This window comes from Petaurus breviceps, unplaced genomic scaffold, assembly GCF_028583685.1.
Source record: "Petaurus breviceps papuanus isolate PSGF00001 unplaced genomic scaffold, PetGlider_PUasm1.0 173, whole genome shotgun sequence".
In the NCBI taxonomy this organism is placed as follows: domain Eukaryota; kingdom Metazoa; phylum Chordata; class Mammalia; order Diprotodontia; family Petauridae; genus Petaurus; species Petaurus breviceps.
In genome coordinates this window covers 16,962,824-16,979,502 of record NW_027185759.1, presented here as the reverse complement: position 1 = coordinate 16,979,502, position 16,679 = coordinate 16,962,824, and the positions used below count along the sequence as shown (strand labels likewise).

At 42.9% G+C, this 16,679-nt stretch overlaps 1 protein-coding gene across 1 annotated transcript in view; it reads right to left on the bottom strand.

The window, feature by feature from the left end:
- The window catches only part of LEKR1 (leucine, glutamate and lysine rich 1), a 175,483-nt gene that overhangs the window by 46,551 nt on the left and 112,253 nt on the right, over positions 1 to 16,679 (bottom strand). The window contains exon 7 of the mRNA XM_069083451.1: positions 12,764 to 12,949. Coding sequence (XP_068939552.1) covers positions 12,764 to 12,949 — 186 coding nt within the window. The remainder of the gene's footprint in view (positions 1 to 12,763; positions 12,950 to 16,679) is intronic.

Genomic DNA, 16,679 nt, shown 5'->3' with positions numbered 1-16,679 from the left:
CTCTCTCTCTCTCTCTCTCTCTCTCTCTCCCCCCCCCCCTTTCTCTCTCTCTCGTTAAAAGTCTATATCATTTCACAAATATTTTCATCAAACTTTTACTTCAGAGATTTTTGTCATAAAATAATTTTAAATGCCATTTGTTTTTTTTCTTCATCATAATGTGGTTAACCTAACACAACTTAACAATATAATCACACAAACTACAAAGGAAATTATATGATCTAACATATTATGGATAAGACAAGGAATCAGGAGATCTGAATTCTATTTTTAGATCTATCACTGATTTTCTGTGACCCTGGGTAAACCATTTTAATGACTTTTGCCCTCATTTTCTCCATGAGTAAAATGATCATGATAATTGTCCATCTCACAGGAATGATATACCCTGATTGATTCAGTAGTAACTCTGAATACTTCAGACTAGTATTTTATTCAGTGAGGAAAGGAAACTTTTTTTTCTTTAAGATATATTGGGAGTTTTCAGGATAAAAAGATGATAATAATTGGAGAGCAGTGGGGACAGAACATAGGGGAGATCAGGAACAGAGAGAACTTGGCAATTTTTTGCAGCAAGTAGAGAGGAAAAATACTTAGGATCTTATGGAGAAGGTAAATAAATGCCCAAGGTGAAGTTCAAGAGGAGGAAAACTCGGCTGTGCAAATACTTCCCCAACTCTAATGGAACTTTCTTCCCACAGCCAGGAAAACCTAGGCTTTGTTTTATCTGGTGGTGGGTGTGGCAAGTCCAGGCATTGGCAGGAAAGGTTGTGGGGCAAAGGTCACTTAGGGAAAATGACCCAGTGCAGAGAAAGTTTGCTCTTTATCACCCAGGGCAGGGATTCTTAACATGGGATCCATGATTTTATGAAAATAATATTTTGATAATTATATTTAGATATAATTTCCTCCATAACCCTATATACTTTATGCATTTTATTTTTTGCTTTTTGGAGGGCAATTGGGGTTAAGCGACTTGCCCAAGGTCATATGGCTAGTAATTGTTAAGTGTCTGAGGCCGGATTTGAATTCAAGTCCTCCTGACTCCAGGGCTGGTGTTCTATTCACTGAACCACCTAGCTACCCCTATTTTATGCATTTTAAAATATGTTTCAGAGAAGGGATCCACACCAAATGCCCAAGGGGACTGTGACACACACCAAGAAGGCTGATCTTTCCTACACACACACACAGAGTCCCATACAGACATGCTAATGTGCCACATGCATTGAGAAAGCCCTTCATCCTTATCTCCAGAGCTTCACCTACGGGTATCTTCCCACTGGCTTGCTGATGTTGTTCATAGCTAAAAACAGACTTGGGAGTTCGGCTGATGGAGTCACCCAGGCAATCCAAGTCAGGAGGTATTAATGTGCTGACAAGGTGTTAACACCTGGCAATAACTTTCCAAGGCATGACTGGCTCTCAGATGGAACCAAAGCCTGGTCCTGCTCCTTTTATAAATCCAGCCCCGTTGTCTCCCCTGAGCTCTAGCCCTGCAGTGCCCACTGCCCAGGAGAGACATCTCCAGCTCAAGTCCAACACAGGATTCATGACCGTTCCCCTCCAAACCTATTCCTCTTCCAAAGACGGTTTGCTTTTATTCCCCAGGGCACATTCCTTCCAGACACACAGGCCTGGATCACAGGCATCATGCATGTTCCCAAACTCTGTTATCTCTGCCAGCACAGCGAGTACCCCATTTCTCCGGTTAGACAGCCACCACCTTAGTGCAGGCCCTCTCACCTCTCACCTCCTAACTGGTCCCTGCCCTCTCACAAGCATCCTTCACACAGGGGCTGGAGAGATTTTACTTAAGCACAGATTCTGACCCAGTCCCTCCCCTGTTAAAGAAACTCCCTGGCCTCCTTTTGTTTCTAGGATCAAATATAAACATGGCTGACTTTTAAAGCCCTCTATAACCTGGCCTACCTTTGCAAGTGTGTCATTCACTGCTTCCCTTCCTGGACTCTGAGGCCCTGTCAGACTGGCCTCTCTGTTTCTCCACCACACGCCTGACCCTCTTCCAGGCCTTGAATGCCCTCCCTCCTGCCCCCGGGCCTCACATATCCCTCTCTCTGTGCAAGACATACTCTCTTTTAAAAAACTTATTGGGATTTATTCCATTTATTCTGTATCTACTTATACATGTGCACATTGTTTCCCCTGAGAGTAGCTACTGTTTCTTTGTGTGGGTGTTTGTACCCCAGCACCAAGTGCTGACACATAGTAGGTGTTTAATAATTGATTAATCATCTCTACTGGAGTTTCAGTGTGTGCAATATGGACTAGTTGAGGCTGGGGGGAATCAGGGCAAGGCAGAGAGGGGTTTGGAACACACAGGCTGGTACTGGTTGGAGGAAGGGGGCTGTCACGGCTCAGTGGGGAGGAGGGCCAGCTTTTCCAGTCCTTTCTGGGCTTTTATTATTTCCATTAAAAAATTGCATGATTTGCTCCTGGGATCCCTTTTGACCTTTTTCTTTCTTTCTTTGTTGCTTCCCACTCCCTACCCCTCACAAGAGGCCAGTTTATCCTTGGAAAACCAACATTTACAGAACATGCCAATACACCAAAGTACATGTTTACCTGGCCATGAATGTAACTGAAATTGAAAAGTTGTTTTTTTTAACCACATATGTGTCCTAAAAGTCATATATTTCATGTCTATCATATTAATTCCTACACTGAACTTGCCATCTAAAAATACCATGAAAGTCTGAATGAACACGGCCTGGACAAAAGCAAATCTGTCAGAGGGAAGTGGAAGGCATGCTCCCAAAGTAAAATAAGGGAACCAAACACGCCCAAATAAAGGCCTAGGCAGGCTGTGTACAAAATAAATACCAGGTGATGAAAACGGAGGGTTCAAGCAGCCTCAGGAGGATCAGGGTGGTGGTGACCAACAGAAAGAGCTTCATTCAGAAATCCACCTCAATTGGTTTCTATCTGACACAGGTCAGTTGAGAACCACAATGGGCATTTGGTTCACAACATGAAATTCCCTGGGGGAGAAGCAGGACTGGGTGTTGGGCTCACTTAGCACATTGCTGGTATTCTTTTCTCCTCTAACAGCTAGGCTGTGGGGAGCCCCTGAATGAATCATAACTACTCCCTGATTCTAGCACCCTATTTTGAAAGCAGATAGACTGCTGTGGCCGCTAGCATTCTTCCAAGCAAAGATAAGGAGATAAGCCTAAAAGGCAGAGAAAATAATAGAGGAGAGTAATTATGGGGGAGGCTTATGGAGAGAGTGAGCACATAGGTCTACTTACATGCTCTCCCCTCTGAGACTAAGGAATGACTGATCCTTGTTGAAGTCTTCATTTGTTTCATTCTAAGTATAATCGTGTGCTTTGGAAATGGTCTCCCCAGGAAATGCACGATAAAATGGTTATAGAACAGTACCTGACATTCATGCAGCATGTTAACACGTTCTCAAAGTGCTGGGGGGATGGGGGATTATTATTTCTATTTTTAAGTTGAGGAAACAGGCAAAGAAATGTCAAATTCCTCCTCCAATAGTCTAGGAAAAGGCAGAACCAGGACCCAAGTTCTCCAGACCTCAGCCCAGTCCTCCTTTCTCCATCTCATCCATATTCCCTACTGTGCCTAGTCACTAACCACAGGCAAGAGAAATGGTAAATTATCGAAGAAAAAATTCTCATTTTCATATATGTTCCACCAAAAAGTTTCCTTGCAAGACAAAATACAGAAAGGTTTTCTGTTCAGACCCAGATTAAAAAGGAAAGTTTGAAAGTTTGCCAAATGAATTTCAAGGAAGGATTTTAATACTGCAGTGATTTATCTGAACTCGCCTCTTGTGATTTGTGACTGCTGACAAAAAGAAACTAAAGGGCACTTTATCCTACCAGGTGGAAGGGAAATAAGTTAAGCTGACTGATTTGCTGGTCACACTGACCTCTGAGAAGAGCACTGCCAATTGGGAAAAATTATGCATTTGGGGGCACTTATTTTGGAAGTTACATCAGTGTGAACCAAACATAAAATTATATAACCATCTGTAACTAAATCTAGACATGGAAACGAAAGGTTTCATTCATCAGAAAATTTATTTGTGTTCCCACTATTTTTTCTACAAATCAAGATTAAATTGTAGAATTAAAAGAAAAGCTACCATTTCCATCATTTGAATGGGGTTAAAATGTATGTTGGAATTGGAAGCACCTACAGTCTAAATAACAACAACAGCAACAATAAAGCAGAACAAACTAATGGAGGAGGAAGAGAGAGGAGGAGATAATTCTTCAGTGAGTGTGGTGCTCTATGAAAGGCACTGGGCTGGATGTCCAAAAACTCTTGGATTCTACAGCTGCTATTCTACCGTCTAGTTGTATGACCTTGGCAAGTGACTCCATTTCTCAGGGTCTCACGGCAAAATGTGGGGGTTAGGCTCAAACTTCTAAGCCTGTGAGTTTGTATTTTCTGAAGAAAAGTCATTAGACCTATCCAACAGTAACTTAAAGAAGAAACGATGAACAAAATCTACATAGAGGTAAAAAATATTTCTATTTACCTTTGAGATTGAGAAAACATTAAATCAGAATCTGATGGGGGGGAGCATATAGTCTAGACAAGGTATTCTGTCAAAAAAATGGAATTTTTTCAGTAGTGACTAATGACAAATGTGATTAGGTTTACAAAGCACTTTCTGTACAAAAACTTCAGAGAAGGCCTTTTTCTTCTTCCCAAATATTTGGTGTTTTTCAAAAGTTGCTCATGGATTACAGACCCTGCACATGGTAATTACCAGGAGTCTAAAGAATCTTTGAGATTGTAATCTGCAGGAGATATTGGGAACATTAAGACATAGCATTCTATGTCTTATTGCCCACAAGGCAGACTTTCAAGGGATGCTTTCTAGCAGTGATACGGTCAGAGTAGGAGGAAGCTGATGTCACACAGCCCATAAGAGAAAATTGGGTTATAATAGGTGAACTGGTCAATGAGGGCTGGGGGCGTAGAATCTGGGGATGTGCCCTGCTGGGTTCTGGTCCCAGGGCAGGTGGGGGGTGGTTTTCAGTGACCTTGTTCCAGGTATGCAGCATGACACAGGGGCTGTTTCCTTCCTTGGAAGCACTGGCAGGTCTCCTCTACATGGTGATGAGATCTTTTCACTGGCTGCTGGGCTGGGTGGAGTGTGCCTACAAAAGGCTAAAGATCATTTCCCCAACAGCTTTCATAGAGAAGAACTGCTTGTCAGCTTCTGGCTGGAGAGGGGACATAGCTCTGGCTGCTTTTGTGTCCGGGAAGGCACAGAGCCTCTGGCCCTCCTGTGGTTCTTCGTTATTCCATTGTTTCAGTGGTGTCTGACCCTCCATGACCCTGTTAGGGATTTTCTTGGTAAAGATCCTGGAGTGGTTTGCCACTTCCCTTTCCAGCTCATTTTACAGATGAGGAAACCAAAGCAAATAGGATTAAGATTTGCCAAGGATCACACAGCCAGTATCTGAGGCTGGATTTGAACTCAGGTCTTAATGACTCCAGGCCAGGTGCTCTATCAGTGATGGGGGGGGGATAGCAGTGGGGGAGACTATTCTCCTCAGGGGGCAGATAGATGTCATCAAAGTGGACAGAGTACATGGCCTAGAGTCAGGAGTACCTGAGTTCAAATCCAGCTTCAGACATTTCCTGGCTGGGCAAGTCACTTAACCTTTGTTTGCCTTGGTTTTCTCATCAACAAAATGAACTAGAAAAGGAAATGGCAAACCACAGGAGCATCTCTGCCAGGAAAACCCCAAATGAGGTCATGAAGAGTCAGACAGGACTGAACAACAACTCTCCCCAGAGGCCAGGTGTAGAGGGGAGAACGCATGAATGTTGTTGTACTTTGGTCCTGGATATACCTTCCTAGTAAATATGCTTTTGTAAGAGTTAATAGATATTAATTGGTTAGTAAATGTTGGGAATATGTTAACTGATTAAATGATACTAGGAAGCACACTGGTGGGGGCTCATGACTGAAAGTATTAGAAACGTGCCAATCCTCAATGTTACTCCTATGTTCCTAGCCAGTCACCCTCTGGAGACCAAATCTGCCACTGCTTCTGAGAGTTAAGATAATGAGGTTAGACCCTGAGCTCCAAAAACAAAGGAAAAATAATTCAACTAACAACATAATTAGTCCTAAAAAAGATCTATAGGGTTTTTTTTTTTAATTACAGAAAACAGAAGTTGTGGAAAGGACAGCTGAAGACAAAAAGACCAGTACTCATGGTTATAAGGAATGGATTTGAGCTTAGGCTGCATTGCCGCAACTGAGTAATATAATCATCTGAATTATTAAAAAAGCATTCCTGGCTAAAGAAGGTAAAGATTAGAGTCATTGCATGATTGACAAAGAAATGCACACTTAAGACTGAGAATGTTCTCATTTCACTCGGCTTGCACTGAAACACAAAACAGCAATATTTATTGGATCTTAAATCCCCCAAATATGCTATAACGTTTTGCTTCCCAGTGGAATACAATGATGATAGATAGAACCCTATTTCATAGGCATGTCACTGGAGAAGATAAAAATTACACTTGGGATTCATTTTTTAAAAAAGGAAACTCCTTTTGCAATTTCCCCACCTATTTACTTTTATTCGTCTTTTTGTTCCTGTTTGCTCCACTCTCACAAAGTTTGTTCCCCAAAACTTTATAATCCTTTTTTTACTCTTTATCATCCCCAGCAGCCCAGAACACTGACTTGTTTTTTCTGCTTTTTAAAGCACAGGTTTTCTCTCTGTTTCTGTCTATCTCTTTCTCCTGTCTCTCCCTGTTTCTCTTTCTTCTCTGCCTCTCTCTGTCCTTCATTAAGAGTTTCCATCCAAAACAAACAGAAGTCACATACAAACAACCTGTTAAAACATACCTGTTAAAAATCAATCAACAAGTTTTTCATTAAGCATCTTCTATGTGCCAGGCCCTATATTAGAGCCTGAGGATATGAATACTATGAATGAAACCACCTTGACTTTCCTAAAGCTTAAACAATAGGCAAGAAATGCCAGAGAGTAAACATCCAAAGAAATCAATCAAAGGGAGATGCAAAATCAAGCAGAAGGCAGGATCTCCCCAAGAGAACCCTCATCTTTGGGGAAGTGAGAGCCATCCCTGCCATGTTAAAGGATGTGTGCCATCACTCCAGGCCAGGGGGCAGGAAGCTGGGATCAAAGCCCCAGAGCAGGCCTGGAGGTGAAGGGCACAGCCACTGGCCCCAACAAGGGGGCTGCTGCCAGAGCCAGAACAGTCAGGGGCCATCAAACATATAGATACAAGGTGATGTGTGCAAAGGTAGGGAAAGGGGCCAGTGGCCGGTGAACAGAGCAATACTGTAGATCACAAGAAGCAAACACTTTACAAATTGGAGATGGAGTAAGTTGTCAGGATGATAGATGGGACATCCCACAGACATAAGACCAGCAGAGGGAGGCGGCTCCTGTCTCAAACAAGAAGCTCCTTCTATTTGTTCTTCCCACTAGGGCAGAAGTCCATCCCAGGGCAGGGCCCAGGCCATGGCCGTCAGGCAGCTAGAGGTCAGATGTGTAAGGGAGAGGGTGGAGAGATCAAGAAGGGAGGTGGGAAAGGCCCTGGGGAAGGGCGATAGCAGTAGCAGGAAGAATTCATGAAGACATGGAGAGTGAGTGGGCCCAGCCACAAATCTGATGGCTTCCTCAGCTAACGGCCCTGGCTCTTCCAGAACAGAAAATGCTATCATAGGAGTATTCATTCAGAGCTAGGAAGCCCTTGCAGGCGAGCTGGTGCTCTGTCTTCCAGATGAAGAATGTGATGCATGGAGAGCAATGACTGGCCCAATGCCTTCACCTCAGCATCATGATTCCCAATCCGATGCTTTTCCTACACACCCACAGAGAAGGCATGGACACTGGACCCCTCACTTCACTGTGGCTGGATCTGTCCTGACAGTCGCTAGGCAAGCCATAGCAGTCCCTTGTGTAGAATGAAGCCATAACCAGGAAGTGGTCTGACTGGCTCATCTAGGAGTAGGTGTGACCTGAGTAATACAGGGACCATTTTTATTCCGTTCATCATTTTGTGAAGCATTCTCTTGAATGTTCTGACAAGTTCTGTATTAAGATGCTAAAAGAAAAAATGATGCAAAACATGAAAATACCCCCCCCCCCCCATTTCATTAACAGGTACATGAGAGTCTGGTGTTATTGTTAATCGGAGGCAGGTGTACCAGTTAACGCCTCCCTAGCCTCTCTCTAGGTCTCCTCACTGTCATCATCAATAGACCCTGTACAGAGAGACAACAGAAATCCCTGGAAACGGTTATTTCTACTTATTCCAGATTGTGGGTTACCTAAGAGGGAAATTTATTCAATACCATTAGCAGGGAACTGCTAACGTAGCCTTGAAATGCCATACTGTTCATGTGCTGCCATTGTGAGGGATCTGAGCTGAGGTCCTAATGCCACAACATGGACCCAGAGCCCTGGCGGGAGCCCCGGCTCCAACTGTGCTTGGGACGAGAATGCAGACTGTCCTTAATGAAGGTGAAGCCTGAAGAGGGATTCAGAACTAGGAGCTAATTACAGCTGCACTGTTTCTTGCTTTGTAAGGGGGGTTGCAAAACCCAAGGAAGCTGTGCTTATTTTAGCCAAGAGATTCAGAAGAACAAGGGAGAATGAAGCCATAGGAAGCTCCGAGATGCATAAAGCACTTCACACACATTCTCTCACTTAATCTTACAATTGCTCTGGGAGGCAGGAACTACAGGCATTGTTATTCCCATTTCACAGGCGGAACACTGAGGCTCAGAGAACCTAAGTCACCCACGCTCACCCAGCCGAGTTCCCAGCTGTCGTTCATTCTTCACTTTTGAAGAACACCAGTGACATCACAGGTGGTGTCTTGACTGGCTTGTGAATTAGATCTAAGTGAGGCAGGGCTGTGCAAAGTTGTCAGCCTCACCCTCCCTTCCAGTCATCAAAGTCCAGGCAGGACAAAATGATCGTGGTATCTCTGATGGCCCTCCATGGTGCGCACGGTGCCTGTTTCGGCTGCTTTCATGGCCATTGGAACTAGGATTCTCATCCACTGCTCCACTTGGGTTAGATGTCCCCTTAACTCACTGATGGGTTCGAGTCTTGTCAGTGACCCTCAACCTGACTTAGCTCGTCTGCCGAGACAGCGTCACTGGGGTATGGCCGCTATGCATACGTTGGCTTCTTGGAGCCAGAGAGGAGAATTAGGGGACAGGTGGGCCCCTGAAAAGGCTCAGCAAGATAACACTGGAGGTGCTAGTCCACTTGAATAGCCCATATACCCACAGCCGAGTAGCAAAAGAGATAAGACTTCATCTAGCCTCCTGATGAAGGAAACAAATCTATTTCAATAAAGGAAATACTGACTCTTGAGTCCCATTTCTCTGTCTGCTCCCATTTTTGTATATCAGAATGACTATGGTTCCCCTCAACCAACCAGTCTGTCTCAACAATCGCACGCCGGTCTTAGCAGTGGCACCTCATCTGAGCTGTGAAAGGGGGATGACTGCCCTCTCCAATAGATGCCTGGAGAGGTCAGGACCATCCTCTGAAACATCTTCATCTGCATTCTGGAGCGATTATCCTGCTCTAAACTCAGGCTACAGAGCCCATTGCTCAGAGTGCCATTGCTTGGGAAAATGAATTTCAATAACTGATTTTCCCCAGCTTCCTTTATTCTGTACTAAATGGCTATCTTTGAATCTGAGCACTGAGCCCTTAGCTAGTTCTAAAGTGGGAGGTGCATCCAGCAAGGCTCCAGATAGATAGCTTATGAATAATAGAGAGAGGTCTCTTTCCTTACGAGACACTCTGGTAAAGGTCTTGATTACATCAAGGTCCGCTAAGACCTCTTGCTGGTTCCCCACGTCCAGAGCCCTCTTCCCCAAAATGGAGTGGGTTTAGGGTGATGGTCTCAATGAAAGTGTTCTGCTTCCTGGTGATCTCCATACTCTCTTGTAAAGACTCACAAACCTTTTGGTTTCTGAAACCCCAAATTTAGACAATGCTTCATGTTTCCAGTCTTCTGGCACCTTGGATGCAATTTGTCCGGGTCTAGACACCTGAAATCTTTTAAAGGATCTCACTTCATTTCATCTCACTACTGTATCTAGATTAGAGTTTAATTCTCCCTTAATGAATTTCATCTTTATATCTCCTACCACAGAACCTTGCAGAGGCTAAGGAATATGGCCTCAGTCATTGTCAAATGGGGAGTAGAGGGGCAGACTCTCCACTTCCCTGACACCATTCCAGCCTTCTTTCCTCTATTCCACACTATCTATCTATTGATTGCTCTATCAATTGATTGATCAATCTATCTATAGTGTAGAGGAAAGAGAGAGAGAGAAAGAGGGGGAGAGGGAAGAGGGAGAGAGAGGGAGAGGGGGAGGGGGGAAGAGAGAGAGAGGAGAGGGGAGAGAGAGATACAGAAACGAACCCTCCCACAGAACATCTGCACATTGACCGAAATTCAGACAATAAGTATGAAACAGGATTAATTTTTTTTAATTTGCCTATGAGTTAGGGACTTGCTGTTCATTCCAAAAATACAATCTTTTGCTCCAGTTGGGCATCCATATCATGCGGGCATCTGTCTCCCATGATTGCTGGTCAGTCTTGATTGAGTCATGCATGAAAATGGTGGCTGTTTTGTTTTACATGATGTAATGTCACGTTTGTCATACAAGGCTATGGTAGCAAAGGGGGGCAAACCCTCTGAGCAGTTTCATAAAATCCGGGGTAAATCAGATCTCTGGGATAAGTCTACATTCACTCTTTTCAAAATCTGATCCCAGTTTGTGTTTGTTTAGACAGATATACATCCCAGGCTTCCATTAAGGCCATAAAAAGCTGTGGGTTCTTTTACAGATGGCTACAGTCCTTATCGTGGAAAGGTACTGACTTTAGAACCTTTGGCCTAATTTGAGATGAAGATTAGTAGGATTCAATTTACTCCAAGCAGCACATAAAAGTTAAAGGCTTATGGTGAGGCTTTTTATTACATTAGCTACTTTAAAATAGAAGTGGCAAAAAGTGAATGGAGTGACAGGAAAATAAAACCAGCCCGCTCTGTTCTCTTTGCCCGAGAGTCCAAATATAGATCCAGGGAATCTTCGTATCTATACAGAAGTTATTTTTATAGAAACCATAGGACTCTGTGATTGCTCTTTCTTGATGTGCTGAGGAGGCTACTTAAAAATAGAGCCTGACATTTCTCTTGAAGGCCATTATTTTAAAATAAATCCAGTCATACATGCGGCTTGCTGAATGCTTCTAAAATGTATCCCTGTGCACCAGGCATTTTACCTGGGGCTATTTTTCAGGGATCCAGGTGGATCCAGAGGAAGAGCTCAGATCTCTAGGCTGCTTGTACCTTTTGTTAGTTTTCATATGCATATGAACCGAACTAGCTTTTACTTGAAAATATCAATACCAGCATTTATATTGAGGTTTCATGCAAAGCAGCTGAGCTGGGGCCAATCCCAAGACTTTTGACCAAAATTCCTTTCAGGTCAAGGAGAGCGAGGAGGGCATTTGAAGTGGGGAAATGGTGCTTCTGGCTCACTTGACTTATTTCAAAAGTTCCTCTGAGGTGGTCTTCTTTTTAAAGCCGAGAGGATTCAGAAAGTGGCATGACATGAAATGCTTCAAGTCTGATTTCATTAATGAATGTTATCATAGGCTATTAAAAAGAAGCACTCATATCAATGACACGGCTATATGTCAGTTTGTTTCATTTTCAAATCAAATGATCTAATTAAACTTCCTTCCTCCACTTCACCTGTCAGAACCTCAGAAGTCTGCCCACCCTTCCAACCAATGGCTGTGCTAAGAATGCTTAGAAAGAGCCTAAAAACCGAGTGATTAGCAGCATCTTTGGAGCCCTTTCCTTGACTGCCACCATCACTGCATATAAGGAAGGGGCCATCCAGGCCTCGGGGCCACCCTGGATTCCCTTTGTTTCATGGGTTTTTATAGTCAAACAAAACCTGCTATGAATCCACGAGCTTCTTGGTGGTTGGGCTCTCCATACTGATTCCAGATAGACAGGTCCTCAGAAAGCAGCCACAGTCTGTTGCCATGACTGCATTAGACATCAAGTAAAGGATGGAAAACAAGTATAGGTCTTGACAGAAAATCTAAGGCTTCTTGTCAGAGCTCGCTAATGGTTAAGACACCTTCCCTTCCCTCTCTATGAAGCCCATCTCCCCTAAAACCTATGTAATCCTATAGACTCATCCCCCACCCTGAATATAGAAAGAGGAAGCATGTAGGGTTCCTAGAAAGTAAGGTACCCTCCTTCCCCCCCCCACTTCCTAATGAGTAAAAACCAGAATCACTGGCCCCACTGCTCTATTGTCAGGAGTTCCCATTACTCCTGTGAGACACAATACATTGTTGTCTTACTCTCTTCCTTGCTGAACCACCATAACTCTCTTGTTCCAGCCTGATCTCATTCTTTACACCAGGAGATAACAGTACCTGTCCCTAGAAATGATCCCTTGCTTCCTATGAATCCAAGAGATAACACAACAAGGTGGATCTCACACCCAAGGTCGAGTGCAGTCTGGAGCAGTCTATTTTGGCTATGAAACATTTGGGTATATATTCTTCTTAGCCTGGAAATGTACAATGGGTACTTCTGATATTTATAAAGGAAGGCAAGTTCCAGAAGCTACCTATTTGAATTTGTATATTTATGATTTCTTTCTGAAAACAAACAAACAAAAAAGCTTCATCCTTACCCAGTATTTCCTTTTGAAGGTCATGGCATCTGTTCAGCAAGCCTGCTCCTTGCTGGCCTATCACCTCAATCTGCTGGGATTTCAACAAAGCCGTATCGGACGCCATCTTCAGATTCTTTACTTCTTCCTCCAGCCGGACCTTATCTCGCTGGACTGCCAATAAAGTTTTATTCAGATTGGCCATTTCTGTGGAGAAAAAAATCAGGATTAATAGGTGTGGATGGCTAAATGATGAAACATTTTTCTCGAAACTGTGTCTGGTCAATTGTAAAATCAACTTGTGACTTTTCTGAGGGTATGATGTCACTGGCTGAAGAGGTACAGCTCAAATGTCTATATTGTTTCCTAAAAAGAAACCAGGACAAAAGGTCCAAGTCTCAAAGTCACATTCTCAGTAGCCTGGATTCATTATCAAATGCCCCCGGAGCATGCTTATTAAATGTTGACATTCTTGAAGAAATAGAATGTCCATCACGTTCCAGGTTTCCTACAATTTAGACTGCTTTTCTAAAGTAAGGTCCATAAAAGTAAATACAAATAAATGGCCCTGTGATAGTTTAGATGAGGGATGAGAATATCACCAATGAAGTAACAAGGATAAATAACAGATACATTATAAAAATGGGGAGGAAAATACAGGTTTCTATACATGGGAGTCCAAGTTCAAAGTGACCAAGAAGATTTCCAAATGGCCTAAGAACATACTCCCAGAAATAAGGAAGTGATTCTCCCTCTATTCTCCACCCTCCTCTAAATTGCCATACCCCATTCTGGCCACCACAGCTGAAGAGGGATGATGACAAGTTTAAGAGCATCAAGAAGAGGGCAATCAGAATGGTGAAAGGCTTTGGAATGTGTCATCCAAGGTTTCAATTAAGGAGCTACGGATGTTAAGGCTGGAGAAGGGAAGACTCAGGGGGATGTGATGGCCATCTCCAAGGATCTAAAAAACTGTATTATGGAGGAGGGATAAGATTTATTCTGATTGACCTCAGGGGGCAGGGCCAGGAGCAATGGGTAGAAGATGCAAAGAGATGAATGTAGACTCAAAGTCTGGAAAAGTGTCCTACCAATAAGAGCTGTCCAAAGTGGAATGGGCTGCTGGGTGAGGGGCTGGGGGTGGGGGAGATTATTTGTAGAGAAAGACAATAGGGGCATTTCCTTTCAGGTCTGCGTCATTGTAGATGACCATTGAGGGTCTTTCCAAGCCTTGGATTCTATATTTGGTGCTGATAATACTGTGTCAGAGAAAATAATTCATTACAAGTACCAATCCTTCTCTCCTTCCCTGACTATGAAGTATTGTATCAAACAGGTGGTTCTGCTCAATTCCATAGAATCACAGTTCTCAATTATAATGACATCATAGCTTTTTCTTTTTTTCAAATTATTTATTTATTTAATATCAAATGCTTTATTAACTTCTAGTTTACATCATTCATTTCTGCAAGATTTTGAGTTATAAACTTTCTCCCCGTTTTTCCCCTACCCACAGTCCCAAAATAGCAGTCAATCCCACAAGATATCCCCTCTTCCAATCTGCTCTCTCCCATATCTTCTCCCATATCCCTTCCAGCTTTCCAGTAGGGCACGATGGATCTCTATGCTCTAATGCCTGTATATCTTATTTCTCAGTTACATGTAAAATAATATTTATAATAGTATATATATATATATGTATATATTTAAACATTTGATTTTAAAACTTTGAATTCCAGATTCATTCCCTTCCTCCCTTGTCACCCACCCTTACTGGGGAGATAAGGAATTCAATATAGGTTGTACATGTGTAGCTATGCAAAACATTTCCATGGTGGATATACTGTAAAAGACTGACTATATTTCCCCCCTCCTAGCCCACCTCCTACTTGTTCTATTCTCTACTTTGATCCTTTCCCTTTTCAAAAGTGGGTGCTTCGAGCTTCCCTTCCCCCCAGCCTGCCCCTCCCATCATCCCCCCCTCTCATCCCCTTCCCCCCTACTCTCCTGGAGGGTGAGATACCCTATTTAGTGTGTATGTCATTCCCTCCGTAAGCCAAATTCAATGAGAATAAGGTGGACCCATTCCCTTTGGCCTTCCTGTTCTTCCCCTCCATTGTAACCATTTTTTCCCTTGCCTCTTCTATATGAGATAGTTTACCCCCATTCTGTCTCCTCCCATCTCCTTTCATTATATTCCTCTCTCACCTCTTAATTTCACATTTTAAGTATCATTCATTCCTATTAAATTGGTCCTGTGCCCTCTATCTATGTATACTTGTACACATATATACATACAGTCACATATGTATTCATATGCCCATATACCCTCCTATATACATGCATGTATACATGTACATACATATATATATATATATATTTCTATTCCCTTTGACTATTCTCATACTGAGAAACGATTCATAAGTTACAATTATCGTTTTTCCATGTAGGGATGTAAATAGTTCAACTTTGATAAGTTCCTTATGATTTCTTTTCTCTGTTTACCTTCTTATGCTTCTCTTGCTTCTTGTATCTGAATGTCAAATTTTCTATTCAACTCTGGTTTTTTCATCAAGAATGCTTGAAAGTCCTCTATTCCATTGAATGACCATATTTTCCCCTGAAACATGATACTCAGTTTTGCTGGGTAGGTGATTCTTGGTTTTAATCCCAGTTCCTTTGACCTCTGGAATATCATATTCCAAGCCCTTTGACCCCTCAGTGTAGAAGCTGCCAGATCCTGTGTTATCCTGATTATGTTTCCACAGTATTCAAATTATTTCTTCCTGGCTGCTTGTAATATTTTTCTACTTGATCTGGGAACTCTGGAACCTGGCTATAATATTCCTAGGAATTTTCTTTTTGGGATCTTTTTCAGGAGGTGATTGATGGATTCTTTCAACTTCAATAATTTTTAAATTTTCTCTCCTGGATCTATTTTCCAGGTCAGTGGTTTTTCCCATGAGATATTTCACATTGCCTTTTATTCTTTCATTTGTTTGGATCTGTTTAACAACATCTTGATTTCTCATAAAGTCATTAGCTTCAATTTACTCCAATGTAATTAATTCTGAAGCAATGATTCTCCTCAGTGAGCTTTTGTAATTCTTTTTCCATCTGGCAAATTCGGCTTTTTAAGGCATTCTTCTCCTCACTGCCTTTTTGAGTCTCCTTCGCCATTTGAGTTAGCCTATTTTTTAAGGTATGATTTTCCTCAGTCAGGCTGTTGACTCCTATTTAGTAATTTTCTTGCATCATTCTCATTTCTCTTCTCAATTTTTCCTCCACTTCTCTTATCTGCTTCTTAAGGTCCTCTATGACCTGTAACCAGCTCGTATTTTCCTTTGAAGTTTTTGGTGCAGGAGTTCTGACTTCACTGTCTTCCTCCTGTTCCATGCTTCACTCCTTTTTGTCCCCAAAATAGGAATCTAATGCTGGAATCTTCTGTCTGCTTTGTTTCCTTTGCCTGGTCATGTCAGCCCTCAGTCACTTGACCCCTGGGCTTTTTGCCACAGTAGGACTCTGCCATCAGACAGGGGAGCTTTCATCCCAAAGGCTGGGGTTTTCTCAGCTGCCAGAGGTATTAGATGGGTACCCTCTCTGAGGCCTCTACACGCTCTGGCAAGCTGGTCATGCACGCCAGGACCTCCACCCTAGACCACAATCCAGATCCAAACAGGTTAAAGCAAGAGTGATAACCCCTCAGAATGGTCACTTGGTCCCACTACAATCTGCAGTCGAGGAGCTGAAGCTGCCACGTGGCAGTGGCTGCAGGACCATGGTGTCTCAGCGGCTTCTCCCTCCAGGGGAATAAGCCCGGACCGCACTGGATCCCAAAGAGCACACTGCACTGATCTCTCACTTTGTCCTTAGCATCTATGTGTTGTTAATTCTGGAAATTGACACAGCTGCTGGTGATCTGAAGTCCCTCCAGCCA